Source organism: Idiotropiscis lumnitzeri, chromosome 4, assembly GCF_059441095.1.
Source record: "Idiotropiscis lumnitzeri isolate Australia: NSW breed Sydney's pygmy pipehorse chromosome 4, RoL_Ilum_1.0, whole genome shotgun sequence".
In the NCBI taxonomy this organism is placed as follows: domain Eukaryota; kingdom Metazoa; phylum Chordata; class Actinopteri; order Syngnathiformes; family Syngnathidae; genus Idiotropiscis; species Idiotropiscis lumnitzeri.
The window spans coordinates 25,513,852-25,540,686 of NC_142394.1; the positions used below are offsets into that span (position 1 = coordinate 25,513,852).

The 26,835-nt window shown below is 44.8% G+C and overlaps 1 protein-coding gene across 1 annotated transcript in view; it reads left to right on the forward strand.

Annotated features, from left to right (window-relative positions):
• zanl (zonadhesin, like) overlaps positions 1-26,835 on the forward strand; it is a 47,255-nt gene that overhangs the window by 4,951 nt on the left and 15,469 nt on the right. The window contains 60 exon segments of the mRNA XM_088293506.1: positions 136-220; positions 303-452; positions 535-699; positions 982-1,079; positions 1,158-1,236; positions 1,504-1,605; positions 1,847-1,996; positions 2,072-2,340; positions 3,210-3,225; positions 3,315-3,376; positions 4,477-4,561; positions 4,644-4,793; positions 4,876-5,040; positions 5,320-5,420; positions 5,499-5,577; positions 7,032-7,082; positions 7,165-7,358; positions 7,442-7,583; positions 7,663-7,907; positions 7,999-8,147; positions 8,233-8,361; positions 8,438-8,573; positions 8,651-8,792; positions 10,819-11,015; positions 11,487-11,625; positions 11,721-11,771; positions 11,854-12,047; positions 12,131-12,272; positions 12,352-12,596; positions 12,688-12,836; positions 12,922-13,050; positions 13,127-13,262; positions 13,338-13,479; positions 15,506-15,702; positions 16,174-16,312; positions 16,408-16,458; positions 16,541-16,734; positions 16,818-16,959; positions 17,039-17,283; positions 17,375-17,523; positions 17,609-17,737; positions 17,814-17,949; positions 18,025-18,166; positions 20,189-20,385; positions 20,857-20,995; positions 21,091-21,181; positions 21,183-21,417; positions 21,501-21,642; positions 21,722-21,966; positions 22,058-22,206; positions 22,292-22,420; positions 22,497-22,632; positions 22,708-22,849; positions 23,482-23,678; positions 23,761-23,899; positions 24,054-24,170; positions 24,998-25,122; positions 25,728-25,873; positions 26,031-26,174; positions 26,415-26,522. Of these exon segments, the coding sequence (XP_088149632.1) occupies positions 136-220; positions 303-452; positions 535-699; positions 982-1,079; positions 1,158-1,236; positions 1,504-1,605; positions 1,847-1,996; positions 2,072-2,340; positions 3,210-3,225; positions 3,315-3,376; positions 4,477-4,561; positions 4,644-4,793; positions 4,876-5,040; positions 5,320-5,420; positions 5,499-5,577; positions 7,032-7,082; positions 7,165-7,358; positions 7,442-7,583; positions 7,663-7,907; positions 7,999-8,147; positions 8,233-8,361; positions 8,438-8,573; positions 8,651-8,792; positions 10,819-11,015; positions 11,487-11,625; positions 11,721-11,771; positions 11,854-12,047; positions 12,131-12,272; positions 12,352-12,596; positions 12,688-12,836; positions 12,922-13,050; positions 13,127-13,262; positions 13,338-13,479; positions 15,506-15,702; positions 16,174-16,312; positions 16,408-16,458; positions 16,541-16,734; positions 16,818-16,959; positions 17,039-17,283; positions 17,375-17,523; positions 17,609-17,737; positions 17,814-17,949; positions 18,025-18,166; positions 20,189-20,385; positions 20,857-20,995; positions 21,091-21,181; positions 21,183-21,417; positions 21,501-21,642; positions 21,722-21,966; positions 22,058-22,206; positions 22,292-22,420; positions 22,497-22,632; positions 22,708-22,849; positions 23,482-23,678; positions 23,761-23,899; positions 24,054-24,170; positions 24,998-25,122; positions 25,728-25,873; positions 26,031-26,174; positions 26,415-26,522 (8,573 nt within the window).

Below are 26,835 nucleotides of genomic sequence, written 5' to 3' on the forward strand. Positions count from 1 at the left end.
AAATACTTGATGGTACTGGTAGAATTTTCAGACCGCTATAATTTACTCGCGTTAATTTTTCAGGCTTTTTTACTTGGACTTCCCACATTTTTCATCCATTAACCTTGTCAATACTTGACGAATGTGTCACTCTAGCTTGTCTTTGAGGCTCAGCGAGGCTTAAACGCTTCCTGTGATACGGCTCTCGACAACATCGTCATTAGCGAAGGAGCATGTCCTAGTAAGTAAACTCACAGTGTTCATTCAACACTTTGATGGCGGCAATATGGCAACATATGGGAATGCTAATATTTGGTCCACAGCTTGTGTTTCTGGCTGCAACTTCGACATCTCGGGAAACATCTGTGGGTGGACTCTTTCACATGACGAGCCCATATTTGGATTTGAGCAATGGTCTGGCCCAACCGACACTGAAGGCACCGGACCCGATGATGACTTCTCCATGCCGGGAAGTAAGTAGTTGGAGCGGGTTGAATAGACACATCATCAAGGTTTGCAGCCAAGCACCTCATTAATGCTTTAACATCCTCTTAGTTGGATCCTACATGCTTATGGATTCTTCCGATACTGTGCCTGGACTTGAGGGTCAAATTCGAAGTCCTGTGATGAACGCTTCTTCCGGATGCCTGCAGCTTACGTTCTATTACTATCTATATGGCACCAGCCAGACCATGCAGCTGAGTGTTCGCACCTTGACAGGTAGGGGACGTTTTCAATCACAGATGTGACCACCTACGAACTTATTCTGTGGCGCCCCCCGAGAGTAAAAAAGTATTCGCACTCGACGACAGTTGACACATGATGCGTGAAAATCAGCCAGGGACCCAGACTGCGAAACATATAAACAGATGACTATTTTGGATCCAAGGAGTTATTTTTCGCAGATTTTTTTTCCTAGGAAATCTCCAAAATCTGAACTCCACACATTAAGACTAATCGAGACTTCTTGTTGGTCTTGGATTTGCGGTCTGTACTTAGCAGGGGGAATCCTTGGGCCCGCTCTCTTCACTGTCACGGGAAACCAGGGTCCAGCGTGGATTCCTGTCGAAGTCCGTCACTTCGGCAACGCTGACATCCAGGTAAATACTCAAGCTACCATCTCTGTATGGACACTGATATATGGAGCATAAAAAAAATCTGTTCACGTTGAATTTCAGTTTGTTATTGTGGGGACCTACGGAGAGACTCTTCAGACCGATATTGCTGTTGATGACGTGTGTGTCATGGCCTGTCAAGGTAAGAAAATGTATTTACAGAGTGTTACGATTAAATGTGCAATTGAAGAAGAAAAAACATTACAATGTTATAAAAGGTGGGAACATTTATCATCCCCTGACCTCAACACTATTGAAAACCTGTGTTTTTGATGACAAGCATGAATGGGACATTTTAATATTGGTGAATCTTCTTTGATTGTTATTTGCCTGTTCTATAAATGATTATTTTCAAATCAATCCATAAAGCAGTCTATCACAAACAGGACTCAAACTCTTTCATTAAAAGGTCAGCTAACCACGCCACTGCCATCCGTGCCGACTCCAACACCAACTAACGGAATGACGACACCGCAACCCACAACTCCTAGACCACCTACGCCAAGTCCAAGTACGACATGTCTTATTTTGCAGCCTGGGCCATCCCTGTTGTTGGCGGTGGGATACTTTGCAAATACCAGAAGGTGTCCAAATATATTTTCCTTTGAGGGCCGCTAAACAAAAAATCTAATTATGCAAGGGCCACTGGACAACTTGGATTGGCTCCAGCTCAGCTGGGAGACCCTTCCTTGCCCAGACCTGCCATTGTTTTTTTTGTTTTTTTTATGGATCCCCGTGTTCTGTCTCCGCAGCTATCGTGCTGACGTCCTGCAACTTCAACAACGAGAGCGACCCATTCTGCAGTTTCCTCCAGGACTCGTCAGACGGTGGCGACTGGACCAGGCACAAAGGTCCAACCCCGACACCTGGCACGGGTCCTCCGGGCGATTACCCAGATGGAAGTCAGTACTGCACCTGAGTGGTAGTCAACACTAAAATCATTTGTGAAAATAAATCAAATGCAATTTCTTTCTCAGAGGGATTTTACATCTACCATGAATGCGACAATGTGCCAAATGGGCGTAACACTCGTCTGCTGAGTCCCACGATCTTCTTGACGGCGGAGGCTCAGATCTGCGTCCAGTTCCGATATTACATGTACGGCTCGGACATTTCCAATGTGTTGAGGCTACTGGTGAAGAGGCCAAATAGTGAGCAAGAGCTGTGGAAGAAAACTGGTTTCCAGAGTCCATCATGGATGAAGGGTGCCGTGACTGTGTCCAGTTCAAGCAATCAGGAACACACTGTGAGTGATTTCTTACAAGCAAAGCACATAAAATACATTGGGGCTTCAAATGCAGGTTGAGGGTGTAGCGATTATCGTAAGCTTTCTTTTTATTAATTAACAGTGGCTGAATTTTGCTGGCTGCTGTTCACTCAGCCGCCACTAGGGGCACCATGTTTTTTTTCTTTGTTCAATTTTAAAAGGCCTAAACTGATGAAAAACCTCTGAAATTAGTCCTTCGTTGGAAGGCTGCTAGATTTAGAGTTGTTATTCGTTTTTTCAATCTTAGAGGGTCCTAACTTTTATTCAAGCACACACACAGTACACAATGTAGTTTAATGAGATGAACATTTATTCTTTAAATCAACGCGGGAATTGGGAGTAATACATCACAAAAAGACTAACTATGGTAGAAAGGGTGGGAAAGAACCAGAATATAATAGTGAAATAAACTAAAAGAATAAAAGCAATTAAAAATAAATTATCTTGGCGCGAGCTAGTCTTAACATTCCCAAAAGCTGGACATGTGGCTCAATGATTAACTTAACCTCCTTTTAAATAAATTCTAAGCACCAATTTCGTTTTATACCCTGATAATTTGCACTCACTGATTGTCCTCGGGATGGATGACTGTGAGGAGGTCGTCCTGATTCGAGCCTTGCAGTCGAGCTGACCAAGTGGTGAAGACAGGAGGTGTCAGGAAAAGTCATAGGAAAATGAAAAAGTGGTCTGGCATCACACGTGTGGGCGGTGTGTGTTAGGCTGCTTGACGTCTCAGGCCTTCCTTAGGAGGAGGTCTCGACAGCATTCTGGGCGTTTGCTCTGGCCAACAGTTTCGTTGGGCTCGATAAGCATGCCTTTATGTACAGCTGGTGTCTTTTCATTCACAGTACCGCTCCAAGACCGGTGAGCAGTTAACTGTTCATCGTGGAAAGATTCATGAAAAGCAACATGTGCCAGAACAAATGTCCCTGGCTGTGCACCCATGTGGTCAGAAGTGAAGCAGGAACCAAATGGCACAAAAGAAGCACAGAAAGAGAGTGACACTAAAGAGAGCGTGAGACAGGAAGTTGCTTCAGCTTCTTCCTCCTCGTTCCTCAAACCAGGCCTCTCTTGCAAATTCATGTGCTGTGAAGGAGGGTTACTTCTGGACACACCTACCCTATATTGGTCACATTTGGTGATATATTTTAAAATTATACTTTGCATTATAAAACTTTGAAACTTAAAAAAATGTTCAATCAATCACAACCTCAAAGGATTCAGAAGAAAATTACATATTGTAAATCAAAGAAGCAACTCTTCTCTCAATTAATTAATCCAGATAATGCACATTGAAGAAAATGATCAGACATTTAACACATGAAACCCGTTTACAATATATAATATAAGGGCTTATCAAAATTGCATACACATGAGTTTTAAGTTTTGTTGAAGATTTGTTTGTGCTGTTGCAGAGTTTGACAAGACGTAAGAATGTGAGGATTCTGGGGGATGGTAGCAAAGTCCTTCATCAGAATTTAAAAAGAAAAGATGCACCGGTGTCACTGTTGATGATAACCGTTAAGGGGTAAGATAAGGGGTGAGGCTTATAGTTGGGCATACAGGTTTGGAGTGGGATTAGTTTGTGTTTGGTTAAGGGTTAGAGTTAAGTGTGTGTGTGTTTGGGGTTGGGAGTAGGGTTAGAGACAGAGGTTTAAGGTTTCGATTAAAGTTAGATCAGAGGACGAGGCTCCACATTTGAACTATGCATGTGAAGCTGGTGTGGGTGAGGACTAGGGGTTCAGTTTAGAATTTGGGGCTATGGGTTTGGCGTAAGACTCAAGTTTGGTAAAGGGCTAAACTTGAGGTTTGCGCTACAGTTGAGGAGAGGCTATTGCTTTGTTCAGTCGCAGTTCAACCATTTGCCCTTGTATTGTTTTTTTGCCATCATAAAGTCACCGCCGTGTTCGCAATTATGGTTGTTTGAAATAACGCGATTTAACACGCTCATGTGCATGGTTTGCATGGTTCAAAGTAACACATGGCAAATACTTGATTGTAGTAGTCGATTTTCAGATAGCTGTAATTTACTTGAGTTAATTTGTCAGGCTTTTACTTGGACATCCCATATTTTTGATGCAATACTTGACAAATGTGTAACTTGTGGTTCTCTAGATTGTCTTTGAGGCTCAGCGAGGCTTTAGCGATTCCTGTGATTCGGCACTCGACAACATCGTCATTAGCGAAGGAGCATGTCCTAGTAAGTAAACTCACAGTGTTCATTCAACACTTTGATGGCGGCAATATGGCAACATATGGGAATGCTAATATTTGGTCCACAGCTTGTGTTTCTGGCTGCAACTTCGACATCTCGGGAAACATCTGTGGGTGGACTCTTTCACATGACGAGCCCATATTTGGATTTGAGCAATGGTCTGGCCCAACCGACACTGAAGGCACCGGACCCGATGATGACTTCTCCATGCCGGGAAGTAAGTAGTTGGAGCGGGTTGAATAGACACATCATCAAGGTTTGCAGCCAAGCACCTCATTAATGCTTTAACATCCTCTTAGTTGGATCCTACATGCTTATGGATTCTTCCGATACTGTGCCTGGACTTGAGGGTCAAATTCGAAGTCCTGTGATGAACGCTTCTTCCGGATGCCTGCAGCTTACGTTCTATTACTATCTATATGGCACCAGCCAGACCATGCAGCTGAGTGTTCGCACCTTGACAGGTAGGGGACGTTTTCAATCACAGATGTGACCACCTACAAACTTATTCTGTGGCGCCCCCCGAGAGTAAAAAAGTATTCGCACTCGACGACAGTTGACACATGATGCGTGAAAATCAGCCAGGGACCCAGACTGCGAAACATATAAACAGATGACTATTTTGGATCCAAGGAGTTATTTTTCGCAGATTTTTTTTCCTAGGAAATCTCCAAAATCTGAACTCCACACATTAAGACTAATCGAGACTTCTTGTTGGTCTTGGATTTGCGGTCTGTACTTAGCAGGGGGAATCCTTGGGCCCGCTCTCTTCACTGTCACGGGAAACCAGGGTCCAGCGTGGATTCCTGTCGAAGTCCGTCACTTCGCCAACGCTGACATCCAGGTAAATACTCAAGCTACCATCTCTGTATGGACACTGATATATGGAGCATAAAAAAAATCTGTTCACGTTGAATTTCAGTTTGTTATTGTGGGGACCTACGGAGAGACTCTTCAGACCGATATTGCTGTTGATGACGTGTGTGTCATGGCCTGTCAAGGTAAGAAAATGTATTTACAGAGTGTTACGATTAAATGTGCAATTGAAGATGAACAAACATTACAATCGTATAAAAGGTAAAAACAACTCACCATCCTCTGACCTCAACACTATTGAGAATGTTTTTGATGTCAATCATGAATGAGACATTTCACTGTTGGTGAATCTTCTTTGATTTTTATCTGCCTGTTCTGGAAATGATGACTGCATTTTCACAACCATCGGGTGCACCGTATTTAAAGAGCACAGTCTCAGTTACGGGTGTTATTTCTGAATTTAACACGTGCACTGTATTCTTGGGCACAAACATAACCGAGGATTCATGCTAGCGTGTATTTTTAAAAAAGCATTGGGAGCAAAACTGAGTTTGGTTGTCCTTTATGTTAGTTTTTAACAAAGTTCTTAAGTTGTTTTTTGATCTGTCCTCATCCACAAATGCACCAAGTCCTCATAGTTCTCTGTCAAACCCAAGAAGGACGTCATTGCCGTTAGTCTTGCTGCCGTGCAGCCCCTCAGATGTGATGCCGACAGCAATACAAGCAGTCACATTAACTTCTCAGCAATTCATTAATGAACAAATGATGTATGGTTACGATGTTACATTAAAATCAAAACAATCACCCAACATCAACTGAATCGCATATTGTTATAGGCCCAGCAATCAATAAAAAAAAAAACAACAATACAAGGAAGAAAGAAAGAAATTAACACAAAACATGTATGTCTCGGGTCATTCATAACCCAAGTGCTGCAAAGCATTCTGGGAGTGCTCCCGCCTCAAAGCGACGTTAGAATACCTTAGCATGCATACACGCTAAAACATATGCTAGCTTAATTTTTTAAAAAGGCAGGAAATGCTCCTAGTCAGCCCAGCGGAGTGCTCGGTCCACACAAGGACGCTCCTTGATGTAGGGCGCATGGTCCATTTTGGAGATTTGGGATTTTTAGGTGCGCCTGATAGTGATGAAAATACAGTAATTTCAAATTGCTATATCAAGCACTCTATCCTCACTGACAGGACTCAAACTCTTTCATTAAAAGGTCAGCTAACCACGCCACTGCCATCCGTGCCGACTCCAACACCAACTGATGGAATGACAACGCCAAAACCCACAACTCCTAGACCAACTATGCCAAGTCCAAGTATGACATGTCTTGTTTTGCAGCCTGGGCCATCCCTGTTGTTGTTGGCGGTGGGATACTTAGCATACACCAGGCGGTGTCCAAACATTTTCCTTTGAGGGCCGTTTAACGAAAAATCTAATTATGCAAGGGCCACTTTGGTACAAATGTGATATTAAGTCCGGGCACATTTTTGGGGTAGCCGTTGGTGACTCCTGTCATGAACAAGTGTAGGATCCATGCTGGGATCACACCGGGTGACATATTCCACCTTGCCAACTCATTCCTTTTTGTATTTGCTGTAATTTTAAATGAATGTCTATGACATCTTAGATACAACAACACCCAGACCAACAACTCCAAGGCCGACGACCCCAAAGCCAGGTATGGTATCTTTTTAAAAGTCAAATACAGCAGCTCCCCAGTAGCTACTAAATCAATCCTTCTCTTCCCCCCAACCATGTAGTTCAGTGCCCTCCAAATGCAGAATACATCGAATGTGGCCCAGCTTGCATTCCCACCTGCATGAAACCGTCCACCAACTGCAGCGGAGACTGTATCACCGGCTGCTTTTGCAAACCAGGGTATGTCTTAAAGCGGAAACACTGCGTGCCACTGGAGAAATGCGGTTGCCTGGATGACAACAATAACTATTACGAGGTCAGTAAAGCTACTAATATGTTCAGAGCAAAAAAATCTGATTAGCATCCTCTACAAAGTGAATCGCTGTTGTGTCGTTTTAGCCTGGACATATCATGTATGCGGACGACTGCTCCAAGGTGTGTCGCTGTGCAGGGAACTATACTTTTGAATGCGTGAATAGCTCTTGTGATCCCACTGAAGAGTGTCGCGAGGCTAACGGCGTACCAGGATGCTACCCGAAAGGTATACTGCCCAGAAATTGTAGAAAAGTAAATTGGTATCTCACCCCTGATGGTCTTGGACCTTTGGTGATTCTGCGTAGGCATGTCCACATGCAGTGCCACGAGTGATCCACACTACACGACCTTTGACAAGCGCCATTACAGTTTCATGGGCAACTGCAGCTACTTGATGTCCGGCGTTTGCAGTGCAACTGCTTCACCAAACTTTGCGGTGTACGCCGACAACGAGAATCGCTATAATAATCCCTACATCTCCTATGTGAAAAGCGTACACGTGGATATACACAAAGTCAAGGTCTCCATCCTCAAAGGTGGCTCGGTGCTTGTAAGTGAATACACTTGGTTTTGAGTTTTCAAACCAATTCATTCTCTGTACTTGCTCACACTTGTGCGCTAATCTACTTTTCCTCATTCAGGTGAATGCGTCCAAAGTGAACCTGCCTGTTACTCCGGCTCCGGGTGTTTCTGTTTTCAAATCTGGAATGCTCTACACTGTTTCTATGGATTTCGGTGTGGTTGTGCGCTATGACGGCAACCACTTTATGGACATCAAAGTGATAAGCGAGTGAGTACAAACTGGACAAGGTGAAATTTGAATAGTTGCTTTTGAAGTTCTGGAAGAATGAATCTTATAAACGCGTCACCCGCAGCTACAAGAATGTCCTCTGTGGACTGTGTGGAAATTACAATGGAGATTCCAGGGACGACTTCCGCCGGCCGAATGGCTCATTGACCAGCGATTTCAATGAGTTTGGACACAGCTGGAACACTGATCCAAAGTGAGTACTGAAAACAGCAGTTCACCTCACAACAATCCAATTTGGAGGAGGTGAAACATTGCCCTTGTTGCAACAGGTGTAACAAACCCAACATCACCGGTCCGGGATGTAATGAAGAAGAGGAGAGTCTCTATGAGAGCTCCGCGTATTGTGGCTTGCTGCTGGACAAGAATGGTCCTTTTGCTGTTTGCCATCCCAAAGTCAACCCTAATGTAAGTCACACCAACTGAGATCTAAAAATTTGGCAGGATTATGGTGGGAAGTTTCAAATGTGTGTGTGTGTGTTTAGAATTACTTCCAGGATTGTGTCTTTGACCTTTGCGCATTGGATGGTGCCAAGCACGTTCTTTGCGAAGCCATTGAACCCTACGTCAATGAGTGCCAGGGCCGTGAGGTCAACATCGGACCATGGAGGAACGAAACCTTCTGTCGTAAGTAGCACTGAACTGTAAGACTTTTCCTTTTTTTAATTTTATTTTTTATATTTTGGGTGGTAAAATATGCACCTTGTCTCAGTAAAAACTAGGGAAACACTGAATTATGGTGTGTGTTTCTCCAACAGCCATTGAAAAGGGCAAATTCCTAAAAGAAAGTACATAGACATTTAGGCACATTTACAACCAAAAGATATAAACTCATTTTAAAAGCAAAGGAACCATTTAAATTTGTGAAATTAAAGACCATAGAATAATTTTAAAAATGCTTAAAACACTTAAGAAATGGAGGGTGAAAAAAAACGTAGTTTGTAGTCAGGATTTAAAAGCCTTAATACTTGTGGCTGACTTCACTTCCAATGTCAAATTATTCAATTTGCGTGCAGCATAACAACTAATTGCCACTTTACCATGTTTGCTTTGAAACTTGGGCTGACAGACAGCAGAATCAGAATCAGAAATCCTTTTATTGTCATTGTACAGTGTGCAACGAGTTTAGAGAGCTCCCCTCTCCAGTGCAATACAACAATAATTTAATTAAATATATAAATTAGATTAATTAGAGAATAAATAATGAAATGGAAAATAAATACGATAAACAAAAACATCATGTCGCTGTTCTGCAAGGTAAGGGTGGTTGTGTGTGTGTGTGTGTGTGTGTGTTCGTGAGAGTTCAGTATGGAGATGGCTCTTGGAAAGAAACTGTTTCTCAGTCTGTTGGTCCTTGATTTGATGCACCTGTAGCGCCTGCCCGAGGGCAACAGGTTGAACAGGTGTGAGTTCGGGTGAGTATTGTCTTTGACGATATTGGGAGCCCTGCTGAGGCACTGGGTGGTGTAGACGTCCGACAGGGAGGGGAGAGGCCAGCCAATAATCCTCTGCGCTGTTTTGACCGTCCTCTGGAGCCTCACTCTGTCTGCCTCAGTGCCGCTGCTGTACCAGGTAGAGACACAGTACGTCAGCAGGCTCTCGATGGATGAGTGGTAGAAGGCCAGCAGCAGCTTCTTGTCCTAGTTGAATTTCCTGAGGATACTCAGGAAGTGCAGACGCTGGTGGACCTTTTTAATCACTGCTGTGGTGTTTTGTGTCCAGGAGAGGTCATTGGAGATCTGTACTCCCAGGAACTTGAATGTGTGGACCCTCTCCACACACACACCTTTGATGTAGAGGCGGGGTGGCACAGTCCCTCTGCCTCCTGAAGTCGATGACAATCTCCTTTGTTTTTGCAATGTTGAGCTGTAGTCTGTTGTCCTCACATCAAGCCGTTAATCTCTGGACCTCCTCCCTGTAAACTGTCTCGTCACCTTTTGAGATCAGACCGACCACGGTCGTATCGTCAGCAAATTTGACGATGGTGTTGTTTCCGTTGGCCGGGCTGCCTTCATTGGTGTAGAGGGCGTACAGGAGAGCGCTCAGCACGCATCCTTGAGGGGACCCGGTGCTCAGGGTTCGGGTGGAGGACGTGTAGGGGCCGAGCATCACAGTCTGGGGTCTGTTGGTCAGATAGTCCTTAATCCAGATGCGTGTGAGGGCAGGGAGGCCGAGAATGTCCAGTTTGGTGATGAGGATGTCTGAGATGATCGTGTTGAATGCCGAGCTGTAGTCCACAAAGAGCATCCTGGCATAGCCCTGCCGTTGTTCCAGATGGCCCAGCTCAACATGCGGAGCAGTGTCGATGGCGTCCTCAGTGGATCTGTTAGCCCGGTATGCAAACTGGTAGGGGTCTAGTGTGGGAGGATGGGAGTCCCTGATGTGCTGGAGAACCAGCCTCTCGAAGCACTTCATGATGTCTGGTGTGAGAGCAACAGGACGGTAGTCATTCAGGTGGACTGTGGGTGACTTTTTGGGGACAGGAATTATGGTGGAAGTTTTCAAGCAGGAGGGGATGACTGCTTGAGCCATGTTTGCTTTGAAATTTGGGCTTACAGACAGCAAAGAGATCAATTTGTTTTGCTTTGTATTAAATCCTTCATTTTGATGTTGAGAAATACTCATACTTGAAATTCCTCTCTCGTTTCGTTAGCTTTGAGCTGCCCCCCCAACAGCCACTACGATTCCTGTGCGGACCCCTGTCAAGAGACGTGTTCGGGCAGACCCCCCTCCTGCAGCGGACCGTGCAGCGAGTCCTGTGTGTGTGATCCCGGCTACATCCTGAGTGCTGGCAAATGTGTCACCAACTCTTCGTGTGGCTGCAAACACACCAATGGCCAATATTATCAGGTACTGTGAGATGGACGAGCAACTGTACATTCGGACTGTGAAATACAGTGGAACCTCGGTTCTCGAACTACTCTGAGTTCGAACAAATCGGAGTCCGAACAAAAAAATAGAGATATTCTTGCTTCGCAGTTCGAGCAAACATCGGAGTTCGAACGCCGGTACGACGCATGAGTGCATACGCGAGGGTGGGATGCTGAGCGGCGTACGGGTGTAGATCGCTCTCTTGCTCTCTTTGTGACCAACTCTTGTCGCGTGCGGACGTGCTGCGTTTTGCTCTCGCGTTTTATATAGGTGTACAAAGTGTTTTAGCCCCTAATCATGCCTCCAAAGAAAGTCAGTGCAAGCAGCAAAGGAATGGTTTCGGTGTTCGAACAATTCGCTTTTCGAACAGGGTTCAGGAACGGATTATGGTCGAGAACCGAGGTTCCACTGTACACCGAAACCGATAAATCAACTGTGTATGTCCGTCAGCCTGGAGAGGAGTTCTACGTCGAGAACTGCAATCTGAAGTGTCGTTGTGACGCACCCTTGGTTACATGTCAGGCATCTCAATGCCCCCCAATGCACGAGTGTCAAGTCCAGGGGGGAGAGCTGGGCTGCTATCCCACAAGTGAGCTCCCGTCCTTTCAACCTTTCTCCTTCATTGAACCATAGTCAAGAAATCTTTGTTAGATTAAATTTAAATGAATGTCTCTTACATTTTAGATACAACAACACCCAGACCAACAACTCCAAGGCCGACGACACCAAAGCCAGGTATGGTATCTTTTTAAAAGGCTAATACAGCAGCTCCTCAATAGCAACTAAATCAATCCTTCTCTTCCCCCTAACCATGTAGTTCAGTGCCCTCCAAATGCAGAATACATTGAATGTGGCCCAGCTTGCATTCCCACCTGCATGAAACCGTCCACCAACTGCAGCGGAGACTGTATCACCGGCTGCTTTTGCAAACCAGGGTATGTCTTAAAGCGGAAACACTGCGTGCCACTGGAGAAATGCGGTTGCCTGGATCACAACAATAACTATTACGAGGTCAGTAAAGCTACTAATATGTTCAGAGCAAAAAAATCTGAGTAGCATCCTCTACAAAGTGAATCGCTGTTGTGTCGTTTTAGCCTGGACATATCATGTATGCGGACGACTGCTCCAAGGTGTGTCGCTGTGCAGGGAACTATACTTTTGAATGCGTGAATAGCTCTTGTGATCCCACTGAAGAGTGTCGCGAGGCTAACGGCGTACCAGGATGCTACCCGAAAGGTATACTGCCCAGAAATTGTAGAAAAGTAAATTGGTATCTCACCCCTGATGGTCTTGGACCTTTGGTGATTCTGCGTAGGCATGTCCACATGCAGTGCCACGAGTGATCCACACTACACGACCTTTGACAAGCGCCATTACAGTTTCATGGGCAACTGCAGCTACTTGATGTCCGGCGTTTGCAGTGCAACTGCTTCACCAAACTTTGCGGTGTACGCCGACAACGAGAATCGCTATAATAATCCCTACATCTCCTATGTGAAAAGCGTACACGTGGATATACACAAAGTCAAGGTCTCCATCCTCAAAGGTGGCTCGGTGCTTGTAAGTGAATACACTTGGTTTTGAGTTTTCAAACCAATTCATTCTCTGTACTTGCTCACACTTGTGCGCTAATCTACTTTTCCTCATTCAGGTGAATGCGTCCAAAGTGAACCTGCCTGTTACTCCGGCTCCGGGTGTTTCTGTTTTCAAATCTGGAATGCTCTACACTGTTTCTATGGATTTCGGTGTGGTTGTGCGCTATGACGGCAACCACTTTATGGACATCAAAGTGATAAGCGAGTGAGTACAAACTGGACAAGGTGAAATTTGAATAGTTGCTTTTGAAGTTCTGGAAGAATGAATCTTATAAACGCGTCACCCGCAGCTACAAGAATGTCCTCTGTGGACTGTGTGGAAATTACAATGGAGATTCCAGGGACGACTTCCGCCGGCCGAATGGCTCATTGACCAGCGATTTCAATGAGTTTGGACACAGCTGGAACACTGATCCAAAGTGAGTACTGAAAACAGCAGTTCACTTCACAACAATCCAATTTGGAGGAGGTGAAACATTGCCCTTGTTGCAACAGGTGTAACAAACCCAACACCACCGATCCGGGATGTAATGAAGAAGAGGAGAGTCTCTATGAGAGCTCTGCTTATTGTGGCTTGCTGCTGGACAAGAATGGTCCTTTTGCTGCGTGCCATCCCAAAGTCAACCCTAATGTAAGTCACATCAACTGAGATCTCAAAATTTGGCAGGATTATGGTGGGAAGTTTCAAATGTGTGTGTGTGTTTAGAATTACTTCCAGGATTGTGTCTTTGACCTTTGCGCATTGGATGGTGCCAAGCACGTTCTTTGCGAAGCCATTGAACCCTACGTCAATGAGTGCCAGGGCCGTGAGGTCAACATCGGACCATGGAGGAACGAAACCTTCTGTCGTAAGTAGCACTGAACTGTAAGACTTTTCATTTTTTTAATTTTATTTTTTATATTTTGGGTGGTAAAATATGCACCTTGTCTCAGTAAAAACTAGGGAAACACTGAATTATGGTGTGTGTTTCTCCAACAGCCATTGAAAAGGGCAAATTCCTAAAAGAAAGTATATAGACATTTAGGCACATTTACAACCAAAAGATATAAACTCATTTTAAAAGCAAAGGAACCATTTAAATTTGTGAAATTAAAGACCATAGAATAATTTTAAAAATGCTTAAAACACTTAAGAAATGGAGGGTGAAAAAAAACGTAGTTTGTAGTCAGGATTTAAAAGCCTTAATACTTGTGGCTGACTTCACTTCCAATGTCAAATTATTCAATTTGCGTGCAGCATAACAACTAATTGCCACTTTACCATGTTTGCTTTGAAACTTGGGCTGACAGACAGCAGAATCAGAATCAGAAATCCTTTTATTGTCATTGTACAGTGTGCAACGAGTTTAGAGAGCTCCCCTCTCCAGTGCAATACAACAATAATTTAATTAAATATATAAATTAGATTAATTAGAGAATAAATAATGAAATGGAAAATAAATACGATAAACAAAAACATCATGTCGCTGTTCTGCAAGGTAAGGGTGGTTGTGTGTGTGTGTGTGTGTGTGTGTTCGTGAGAGTTCAGTATGGAGATGGCTCTTGGAAAGAAACTGTTTCTCAGTCTGTTGGTCCTTGATTTGATGCACCTGTAGCGCCTGCCCGAGGGCAACAGGTTGAACAGGTGTGAGTTCGGGTGAGTATTGTCTTTGACGATATTGGGAGCCCTGCTGAGGCACTGGGTGGTGTAGACGTCCGACAGGGAGGGGAGAGGCCAGCCAATAATCCTCTGCGCTGTTTTGACCGTCCTCTGGAGCCTCACTCTGTCTGCCTCAGTGCCGCTGCTGTACCAGGTAGAGACACAGTACGTCAGCAGGCTCTCGATGGATGAGTGGTAGAAGGCCAGCAGCAGCTTCTTGTCCTAGTTGAATTTCCTGAGGATACTCAGGAAGTGCAGACGCTGGTGGACCTTTTTAATCACTGCTGTGGTGTTTTGTGTCCAGGAGAGGTCATTGGAGATCTGTACTCCCAGGAACTTGAATGTGTGGACCCTCTCCACACACACACCTTTGATGTAGAGGCGGGGTGGCACAGTCCCTCTGCCTCCTGAAGTCGATGACAATCTCCTTTGTTTTTGCAATGTTGAGCTGTAGTCTGTTGTCCTCACATCAAGCCGTTAATCTCTGGACCTCCTCCCTGTAAACTGTCTCGTCACCTTTTGAGATCAGACCGACCACGGTCGTATCGTCAGCAAATTTGACGATGGTGTTGTTTCCGTTGGCCGGGCTGCCTTCATTGGTGTAGAGGGCGTACAGGAGAGCGCTCAGCACGCATCCTTGAGGGGACCCGGTGCTCAGGGTTCGGGTGGAGGACGTGTAGGGGCCGAGCATCACAGTCTGGGGTCTGTTGGTCAGATAGTCCTTAATCCAGATGCGTGTGAGGGCAGGGAGGCCGAGAATGTCCAGTTTGGTGATGAGGATGTCTGAGATGATCGTGTTGAATGCCGAGCTGTAGTCCACAAAGAGCATCCTGGCATAGCCCTGCCGTTGTTCCAGATGGCCCAGCTCAACATGCGGAGCAGTGTCGATGGCGTCCTCAGTGGATCTGTTAGCCCGGTATGCAAACTGGTAGGGGTCTAGTGTGGGAGGATGGGAGTCCCTGATGTGCTGGAGAACCAGCCTCTCGAAGCACTTCATGATGTCTGGTGTGAGAGCAACAGGACGGTAGTCATTCAGGTGGACTGTGGGTGACTTTTTGGGGACAGGAATTATGGTGGAAGTTTTCAAGCAGGAGGGGATGACTGCTTGAGCCATGTTTGCTTTGAAATTTGGGCTTACAGACAGCAAAGAGATCAATTTGTTTTGCTTTGTATTAAATCCTTCATTTTGATGTTGAGAAATACTCATACTTGAAATTCCTCTCTCGTTTCGTTAGCTTTGAGCTGCCCCCCCAACAGCCACTACGATTCCTGTGCGGACCCCTGTCAAGAGACGTGTTCGGGCAGACCCCCCTCCTGCAGCGGACCGTGCAGCGAGTCCTGTGTGTGTGATCCCGGCTACATCCTGAGTGCTGGCAAATGTGTCACCAACTCTTCGTGTGGCTGCAAACACACCAATGGCCAATATTATCAGGTACTGTGAGATGGACGAGCAACTGTACATTCGGACTGTGAAATACAGTGGAACCTCGGTTCTCGAACTACTCTGAGTTCGAACAAATCGGAGTCCGAACAAAAAAATAGAGATATTCTTGCTTCGCAGTTCGAGCAAACATCGGAGTTCGAACGCCGGTACGACGCATGAGTGCATACGCGAGGGTGGGATGCTGAGCGGCGTACGGGTGTAGATCGCTCTCTTGCTCTCTTTGTGACCAACTCTTGTCGCGTGCGGACGTGCTGCGTTTTGCTCTCGCGTTTTATATAGGTGTACAAAGTGTTTTAGCCCCTAATCATGCCTCCAAAGAAAGTCAGTGCAAGCAGCAAAGGAATGGTTTCGGTGTTCGAACAATTCGCTTTTCGAACAGGGTTCAGGAACGGATTATGGTCGAGAACCGAGGTTCCACTGTACACCGAAACCGATAAATCAACTGTGTATGTCCGTCAGCCTGGAGAGGAGTTCTACGTCGAGAACTGCAATCTGAAGTGTCGTTGTGACGCACCCTTGGTTACATGTCAGGCATCTCAATGCCCCCCAATGCACGAGTGTCAAGTCCAGGGGGGAGAGCTGGGCTGCTATCCCACAAGTGAGCTCCCGTCCTTTCAACCTTTCTCCTTCATTGAACCATAGTCAAGAAATCTTTGTTAGATTAAATTTAAATGAATGTCTCTTACATTTTAGATACAACAACACCCAGACCAACAACTCCAAGGCCGACGACACCAAAGCCAGGTATGGTATCTTTTTAAAAGGCTAATACAGCAGCTCCTCAATAGCAACTAAATCAATCCTTCTCTTCCCCCTAACCATGTAGTTCAGTGCCCTCCAAATGCAGAATACATTGAATGTGGCCCAGCTTGCATTCCCACCTGCATGAAACCGTCCACCAACTGCAGCGGAGACTGTATCACCGGCTGCTTTTGCAAACCAGGGTATGTCTTAAAGCGGAAACACTGCGTGCCACTGGAGAAATGCGGTTGCCTGGATCACAACAATAACTATTACGAGGTCAGTAAAGCTACTAATATGTTCAGAGCAAAAAAATCTGAGTAGCATCCTCTACAAAGTGAATCGCTGTTGTGTCGTTTTAGCCTGGACATATCATGTATGCGGACGACTGCTCCAAGGTGTGTCGCTGTGCAGGGAACTATACTTTTGAATGCGTGAATAGCTCTTGTGATCCCACTGAAGAGTGTCGCGAGGCTAACGGCGTACCAGGATGCTACCCGAAAGGTATACTGCCCAGAAATTGTAGAAAAGTAAATTGGTATCTCACCCCTGATGGTCTTGGACCTTTGGTGATTCTGCGTAGGCATGTCCACATGCAGTGCCACGAGTGATCCACACTACACGACCTTTGACAAGCGCCATTACAGTTTCATGGGCAACTGCAGCTACTTGATGTCCGGCGTTTGCAGTGCAACTGCTTCACCAAACTTTGCGGTGTACGCCGACAACGAGAATCGCTATAATAATCCCTACATCTCCTATGTGAAAAGCGTACACGTGGATATACACAAAGTCAAGGTCTCCATCCTCAAAGGTGGCTCGGTGCTTGTAAGTGAATACACTTGGTTTTGAGTTTTCAAACCAATTCATTCTCTGTACTTGCTCACACTTGTGCGCTAATCTACTTTTCCTCATTCAGGTGAATGCGTCCAAAGTGAACCTGCCTGTTACTCCGGCTCCGGGTGTTTCTGTTTTCAAATCTGGAATGCTCTACACTGTTTCTATGGATTTCGGTGTGGTTGTGCGCTATGACGGCAACCACTTTATGGACATCAAAGTGATAAGCGAGTGAGTACAAACTGGACAAGGTGAAATTTGAATAGTTGCTTTTGAAGTTCTGGAAGAATGAATCTTATAAACGCGTCACCCGCAGCTACAAGAATGTCCTCTGTGGACTGTGTGGAAATTACAATGGAGATTCCAGGGACGACTTCCGCCGGCCGAATGGCTCATTGACCAGCGATTTCAATGAGTTTGGACACAGCTGGAACACTGATCCAAAGTGAGTACTGAAAACAGCAGTTCACTTCACAACAATCCAATTTGGAGGAGGTGAAACATTGCCCTTGTTGCAACAGGTGTAACAAACCCAACACCACCGATCCGGGATGTAATGAAGAAGAGGAGAGTCTCTATGAGAGCTCTGCTTATTGTGGCTTGCTGCTGGACAAGAATGGTCCTTTTGCTGCGTGCCATCCCAAAGTCAACCCTAATGTAAGTCACATCAACTGAGATCTCAAAATTTGGCAGGATTATGGTGGGAAGTTTCAAATGTGTGTGTGTGTTTAGAATTACTTCCAGGATTGTGTCTTTGACCTTTGCGCATTGGATGGTGCCAAGCACGTTCTTTGCGAAGCCATTGAACCCTACGTCAATGAGTGCCAGGGCCGTGAGGTCAACATCGGACCATGGAGGAACGAAACCTTCTGTCGTAAGTAGCACTGAACTGTAAGACTTTTCATTTTTTTAATTTTATTTTTTATATTTTGGGTGGTAAAATATGCACCTTGTCTCAGTAAAAACTAGGGAAACACTGAATTATGGTGTGTGTTTCTCCAACAGCCATTGAAAAGGGCAAATTCCTAAAAGAAAGTATATAGACATTTAGGCACATTTACAACCAAAAGATATAAACTCATTTTAAAAGCAAAGGAACCATTTAAATTTGTGAAATTAAAGACCATAGAATAATTTTAAAAATGCTTAAAACACTTAAGAAATGGAGGGTGAAAAAAAACGTAGTTTGTAGTCAGGATTTAAAAGCCTTAATACTTGTGGCTGACTTCACTTCCAATGTCAAATTATTCAATTTGCGTGCAGCATAACAACTAATTGCCACTTTACCATGTTTGCTTTGAAACTTGGGCTGACAGACAGCAGAATCAGAATCAGAAATCCTTTTATTGTCATTGTACAGTGTGCAACGAGTTTAGAAAGCTCCCCTCTCCAGTGCAATACAACAATAATTTAATTAAATATATAAATTACATTAATTAGAGAATAAATAATGAAATGGAAAATAAATACGATAAACAAAAACACATCATGTCGCTGTTCTGCAAGGTAAGGGTGGTTGTGTGTGTGTGTGTGTGTTAGTGAGAGTTCAGTATGGAGATGGCTCTTGGAAAGAAACTGTTTCTCAGTCTGTTTGTCCTTGATTTGATGCACCTGTAGCGCCTGCCCGAGGGCAACAGGTTGAACAGGTGTGAGTTCGGGTGAGTATTGTCTTTGACGATATTGGGAGCCCTGCTGAGGCACCGGGTGGTGTAGACGTCCGACAGGGAGGGGAGAGGCCAGCCAATAATCCTCTGCGCTGTTTTGACCGTCCTCTGGAGCCTCACTCTGTCTGCCTCAGTGCCGCTGCTGTACCAGGTAGAGACACAGTACGTCAGCAGGCTCTCGATGGATGAGTGGTAGAAGGCCAGCAGCAGCTTCTTGTCCTAGTTGAATTTCCTGAGGATACTCAGGAAGTGCAGACGCTGGTGGACCTTTTTAATCACTGCTGTGGTGTTTTGTGTCCAGGAGAGGTCATTGGAGATCTGTACTCCCAGGAACTTGAATGTGTGGACCCTCTCCACACACACACCTTTGATGTAGAGGCGGGGTGGCACAGTCCCTCTGCCTCCTGAAGTCGATGACAATCTCCTTTGTTTTTGCAATGTTGAGCTGTAGTCTGTTGTCCTCACATCAAGCCGTTAATCTCTGGACCTCCTCCCTGTAAACTGTCTCGTCACCTTTTGAGATCAGACCGACCACGGTCGTATCGTCAGCAAATTTGACGATGGTGTTGTTTCCGTTGGCCGGGCTGCCTTCATTGGTGTAGAGGGCGTACAGGAGAGCGCTCAGCACGCATCCTTGAGGGGACCCGGTGCTCAGGGTTCGGGTGGAGGACGTGTAGGGGCCGAGCATCACAGTCTGGGGTCTGTTGGTCAGATAGTCCTTAATCCAGATGCGTGTGAGGGCAGGGAGGCCGAGAATGTCCAGTTTGGTGATGAGGATGTCTGAGATGATCGTGTTGAATGCCGAGCTGTAGTCCACAAAGAGCATCCTGGCATAGCCCTGCCGTTGTTCCAGATGGCCCAGCTCAACATGCGGAGCAGTGTCGATGGCGTCCTCAGTGGATCTGTTAGCCCGGTATGCAAACTGGTAGGGGTCTAGTGTGGGAGGATGGGAGTCCCTGATGTGCTGGAGAACCAGCCTCTCGAAGCACTTCATGATGTCTGGTGTGAGAGCAACAGGACGGTAGTCATTCAGGTGGACTGTGGGTGACTTTTTGGGGACAGGAATTATGGTGGAAGTTTTCAAGCAGGAGGGGATGACTGCTTGAGCCATGTTTGCTTTGAAATTTGGGCTTACAGACAGCAAAGAGATCAATTTGTTTTGCTTTGTATTAAATCCTTCATTTTGATGTTGAGAAATACTCATACTTGAAATTCCTCTCTCGTTTCGTTAGCTTTGAGCTGCCCCCCCAACAGCCACTACGATTCCTGTGCGGACCCCTGTCAAGAGACGTGTTCGGGCAGACCCCCCTCCTGCAGCGGACCGTGCAGCGAGTCCTGTGTGTGTGATCCGGGCTACATCCTGAGTGCTGGCAAATGTGTCACCAACTCTTCGTGTGGCTGCAAACACACCAATGGCCAATATTATCAGGTACTGTGAGATGGACGAGCAACTGTACATTCGGACTGTGAAATACAGTGGAACCTCGGTTCTCGAACTACTCTGAGTTCGAACAAATCGGAGTCCGAACAAAAAAATAGAGATATTCTTGCTTCGCAGTTCGAGCAAACATCGGAGTTCGAACGCCGGTACGACGCATGAGTGCATACGCGAGGGTGGGATGCTGAGCGGCGTACGGGTGTAGATCGCTCTCTTGCTCTCTTTGTGACCAACTCTTGTCGCGTGCGGACGTGCTGCGTTTTGCTCTCGCGTTTTATATAGGTGTACAAAGTGTTTTAGCCCCTAATCATGCCTCCAAAGAAAGTCAGTGCAAGCAGCAAAGGAATGGTTTCGGTGTTCGAACAATTCGCTTTTCGAACAGGGTTCAGGAACGGATTATGGTCGAGAACCGAGGTTCCACTGTACACCGAAACCGATAAATCAACTGTGTATGTCCGTCAGCCTGGAGAGGAGTTCTACGTCGAGAACTGCAATCTGAAGTGTCGTTGTGACGCACCCTTGGTTACATGTCAGGCATCTCAATGCCCCCCAATGCACGAGTGTCAAGTCCAGGGGGGAGAGCTGGGCTGCTATCCCACAAGTGAGCTCCCGTCCTTTCAACCTTTCTCCTTCATTGAACCATAGTCAAGAAATCTTTGTTAGATTAAATTTAAATGAATGTCTCTTACATTTTAGATACAACAACACCCAGACCAACAACTCCAAGGCCGACGACACCAAAGCCAGGTATGGTATCTTTTTAAAAGGCTAATACAGCAGCTCCTCAATAGCAACTAAATCAATCCTTCTCTTCCCCCTAACCATGTAGTTCAGTGCCCTCCAAATGCAGAATACATCGAATGTGGCCCAGCTTGCATTCCCACCTGCATGAAACCGTCCACCAACTGCAGCGGAGACTGTATCACCGGCTGCTTTTGCAAACCAGGGTATGTCTTAAAGCGGAAACACTGCGTGCCACTGGAGAAATGCGGTTGCCTGGATCACAACAATAACTATTACGAGGTCAGTAAAGCTACTAATATGTTCAGAGCAAAAAAATCTGAGTAGCATCCTCTACAAAGTGAATCGCTGTTGTGTCGTTTTAGCCTGGACATATCATGTATGCGGACGACTGCTCCAAGGTGTGTCGCTGTGCAGGGAACTATACTTTTGAATGCGTGAATAGCTCTTGTGATCCCACTGAAGAGTGTCGCGAGGCTAACGGCGTACCAGGATGCTACCCGAAAGGTATACTGCCCAGAAATTGTAGAAAAGTAAATTGGTATCTCACCCCTGATGGTCTTGGACCTTTGGTGATTCTGCGTAGGCATGTCCACATGCAGTGCCACGAGTGATCCACACTACACGACCTTTGACAAGCGCCATTACAGTTTCATGGGCAACTGCAGCTACTTGATGTCCGGCGTTTGCAGTGCAACTGCTTCACCAAACTTTGCGGTGTACGCCGACAACGAGAATCGCTATAATAATCCCTACATCTCCTATGTGAAAAGCGTACACGTGGATATACACAAAGTCAAGGTCTCCATCCTCAAAGGTGGCTCGGTGCTTGTAAGTGAATACACTTGGTTTTGAGTTTTCAAACCAATTCATTCTCTGTACTTGCTCACACTTGTGCGCTAATCTACTTTTCCTCATTCAGGTGAATGCGTCCAAAGTGAACCTGCCTGTTACTCCGGCTCCGGGTGTTTCTGTTTTCAAATCTGGAATGCTCTACACTGTTTCTATGGATTTCGGTGTGGTTGTGCGCTATGACGGCAACCACTTTATGGACATCAAAGTGATAAGCGAGTGAGTACAAACTGGACAAGGTGAAATTTGAATAGTTGCTTTTGAAGTTCTGGAAGAATGAATCTTATAAACGCGTCACCCGCAGCTACAAGAATGTCCTCTGTGGACTGTGTGGAAATTACAATGGAGATTCCAGGGACGACTTCCGCCGGCCGAATGGCTCATTGACCAGCGATTTCAATGAGTTTGGACACAGCTGGAACACTGATCCAAAGTGAGTACTGAAAACAGCAGTTCACTTCACAACAATCCAATTTGGAGGAGGTGAAACATTGCCCTTGTTGCAACAGGTGTAACAAACCCAACACCACCGATCCGGGATGTAATGAAGAAGAGGAGAGTCTCTATGAGAGCTCTGCTTATTGTGGCTTGCTGCTGGACAAGAATGGTCCTTTTGCTGTTTGCCATCCCAAAGTCAACCCTAATGTAAGTCACACCAACTGAGATCTAAAAATTTGGCAGGATTATGGTGGGAAGTTTCAAATGTGTGTGTGTGTTTAGAATTACTTCCAGGATTGTGTCTTTGACCTTTGCGCATTGGATGGTGCCAAGCACGTTCTTTGCGAAGCCATTGAACCCTACGTCAATGAGTGCCAGGGCCGTGAGGTCAACATCGGACCATGGAGGAACGAAACCTTCTGTCGTAAGTAGCACTGAACTGTATGAATTTTACTTTTTTTTTTGTTTTTTTGGTGAGGACCTTGGCTTAGTAAAGACTAGGGAGACACTGAACTATGGTGTGTGATTCTCCATCAGCCATAAAAAAGGGCAAGGCCACTTTCTGTTGTACATTTCGAACTCAATGTGCTTCACAGCCCCAAAAGCAAAATCTGACAGCATGAACAAACAAAACAAGCGTGATGAGAACAAGAGTAGCTTATTAAAATTCCTAAAAGAAAGTATTTTGACATTTTGGCACATTTACGACCAAAAGATTTCAACACTTTTTAAAAGCAAAGGAACTATTTAAATTTGTGAAATTAAAGACCATAGAATAATTTTAAAAATGCTTAAAACACTTAAGAAATGGAGGGTGAAAAAAACCCTAGTTTGTAGTCAGGATTTAAAAGCCTTAATACTTGTGGCTGACTTCACTTCCAATGTCAAATTATTCAATTTGCGTGCAGCATAACAACTAAATGCCGCTTCACCATGTTTGTTTTGAAGCTTGGGCTTACAGACAGCAAAGAGATCAATCAGTTTTGCTTTGTAATAAATCCCACATTTTGATACTGAGACATACTACTACTTGAAAATCCTCTCTCGTTTCGTTAGCGTTGAGCTGCCCCCCCAACAGCCACTACAATTCCTGTGCGGACCCCTGTCCGGAGACGTGTTCGGGCAGACCCCCCTCATGCGGCGGACCGTGCAGCGAGTCCTGTGTGTGTGATCCCGGATACATCCTGAGTGCTGGCAAATGTGTCACCAACACTTTATGTGGCTGCAAACATACCGACGGCCAATATTATCAGGTACTGAGATCTAGAAAAGTTGTTCTCTCATACTTTGAAATGCACTCAAAAACCTAATATTGTGTGTGTTTTTTTATGTCAGCCTGGAGAGGAGTTCTATGCTGACAACTGTAATCAGAAGTGTCGGTGTGACGCACAAGTGGTCACCTGTAAGCCATTTCAGTGCCCTCTAATGCATGAGTGTAAACTCCTAGAGGGAGAGCTCGGCTGCTATCCAATAGGTCAGTAACCTTCAACTGTCCTACTAGCAGGTAAACAAGGCAAACTTTGGGAAATGTCATACACAAGGCATCTTAATTAGCTTATCAGAATAGGATGTTCCCTTATGCCATGTAACAAGCTCTCGTGTCTTGTTCTTGCATTCGGAATGTTCAGGCTCCCAAGACTGCATCATCTCTGGAGATCCACACTACAACACTTTTGACAAAAGATACTTCAGTTTCATGGGCACCTGCACCTACACGCTGGCCAGAACCTGCAGGAACAACACAGGTAGGGACAATATTTTTATGTTGTTGCTGTCGGGCTGAATCCTCGCAACTCCAAAATTGCTACTTTTCATGAATTCCAAAAAAAAAGCGATGCACACAAACGTACATCCGTGGTTGACAGTCAGACAGACTTTTGATGTTGACGTGTCAATGCTACGTGGCTACCACGGAATGTAGTAGTGGTAGAGTTTTATGACACTTATTTTATTTTAAAGACTCAAACCTGAAATGCGTCACAAAATTAGACAATAGAGTCAAACAAAACAAATTTAATTATAATCACATCTTGAACTGCATATTTATCCTGCACATCTAAATATTAGCGATGTGGTAAAAGTGGTATTTTATCATCAATGTTTTCATTGTTTTTGTTTTTTTGTCCTCAAGCAAAGTAACGTGGTGACCACAGTCAGTTGCGGGACCGCTCCTCTGTAAATTGCGGCAGTATGTATTCATCATTGTCAGAATAATTACAGACACGTATTTTTAATTGGTCTTTTCAATTTAGATTGAATCACTATCTTCCCACATTGGACTCCACAAATATTTTAATAAATAACCCACCCAATTATCCCGATCCCTTACTTTTTTAACCTCATAAATGCGTCTTATTTCAGGTGTTTATTCATTTATTATTCATTCATTCATTAAAGTCACGGCTTAAATAGCGTGATGATTTTTGGACAAATACGACGATTCATATCATTATTTTACCTTTTCCCCGATCAAGGGTCCATTTCCGGTTTGAGTCTTCTGAGGAGCAGCATACTTGTAAAGAAAAAGTAGCCTCCTGTATATAATAATTGGTATTTTGGTCCCTTTGAGCAGGGCCTTGGTTCTCAGTGGAGGGGAAGAACGAGGAAAGAGGGCTACCAGGAGTGTCCTACCTGCGCAAACTCTACATCACGGTGGACAGAATCACCGTGACTTTGATGAAAGGCAAGAGGATCCAGGTCAGTACGGCACCCTGGAGCAAAGTACACCAATACCAACCAAATTCTACACGTTGCTTTTCTCTCACAACGTTCCAACTTTATTCTTGACGTCAGCTGCATCGCTAATCCTGGTTTAGGTTTCTTGTATATCAGTCAAGTGCTTGCACCCTTTTGCCTCATTTTTTCTTTGTCTTCCTCATCTTTCCTGCCATAATCTCACTAATTTCATCTGCTTGACTACTTGAGAGTCATCATATTTCAAATCTATTAGGAGTCAAGCTTTTATTTAAGTTTGATTTTAAAGGGGAAGTCAAGCCCCAACAATTCTTTGCACTAAAATGCTTTATGTGCCTTCACTCGTCTAAATATGGCTTTCTCATTTAGAGTGTGTTTACGAGTTAAGCAGTAATATTCACCCATTTTTACACATTTCATTTACGTACAAATGTAATTTTCCCTTCATTCTGATTAGTAGGTAAGTTTTCAAAAACTGTAAAACAAAGACTTTCAGGATATAGCAAGATTTCTGTGACACACAAGTGGATACATAGGGAACGGCAATATTGTTATTGACCGCTGTGCAATACCAACACTGCGCAATGTTCCTCGCTGCATCCTCACAGGTGAACGGCCTACGAGTGGCGCTGCCTCACTCCCCGTCTCCCAAGGTGACGATCAGTCGTGCCGGGCAGTACGTCACGATGCAGACGACCTTTGGCCTCCAAGTGCGCTGGGATGGGAATCATTTTGCCCAGATCTCAGTACCCAGGTTGGTCAGTGGGATTTTTATCTGACGAAAACGTTTTTCAAAGACCTTTTGTTTTGCCAGTCCTCTTATATATCGTTGATTATAATTCAAAATCATTTCCCCACTCGTTTACATCCTGTGATCCTGCTTTTTATTTATTTATTTATTTTTTTTACAGCTCCTACCGAGACCAGATGTGCGGTCTGTGCGGTGACTTGGACGGGAACCCGAACGATGACTTCACCAGACCTGATGGCATCCTCGTCACAAACGTCAACGAATTTTGCAACAGCTGGCAGACGGAAGACGATGAGGACGGCATGTATGTATATAAGATATAATAGTATAATTCGGGAAATTGATGAATAAGATATCATTATAACAAAATGTTTTCCTCATGACATTCCGACATGAATCTTGAGCGTTCTTTCATGTATTTTTGGACATTTATTTATTTTTTAAGGACATCATTTGCCTATTATCGCAACATGTTCTCATCACACTTTTTTTAAAATCTGAACAGTGCTGATGTATTTAGTCCAGTACTTATTTGGTTACTCAGGTGTTCCCCAAGCGCCAATCCCGACCCAGATTGCGATCCCAAACTAGAAGCAGAGGTGGTCAAACCGGAGAAATGTGGAAAACTCAATGATACCGCTGGACCATTCCGGTGAGTTGCTTATTTTGTCGAGTTGACGTTTTTGTTCCATTTGGTGATCGTGGCCATTTATTTTATTTATTCATTTTGAGTTTGTGGGTCAGGTTGTCTTTTTTTAATTTCTCTTTTTGGAGGGGGGGGGGTAGTTCTGCAGTTCAAAATGTGACCTTGGTTATCAGCATCCACCCATAAAGATTAGAACACGTCATACGCATGGCTCTCAAATCGGATTAGCGTTATAGTTCTACATGTCGGACTCTGGTCTACAGTAAACAGGCACATTGGGTGCTTTGTGTTATGGAGTGTGAGTCTTATCTGCGCTTCC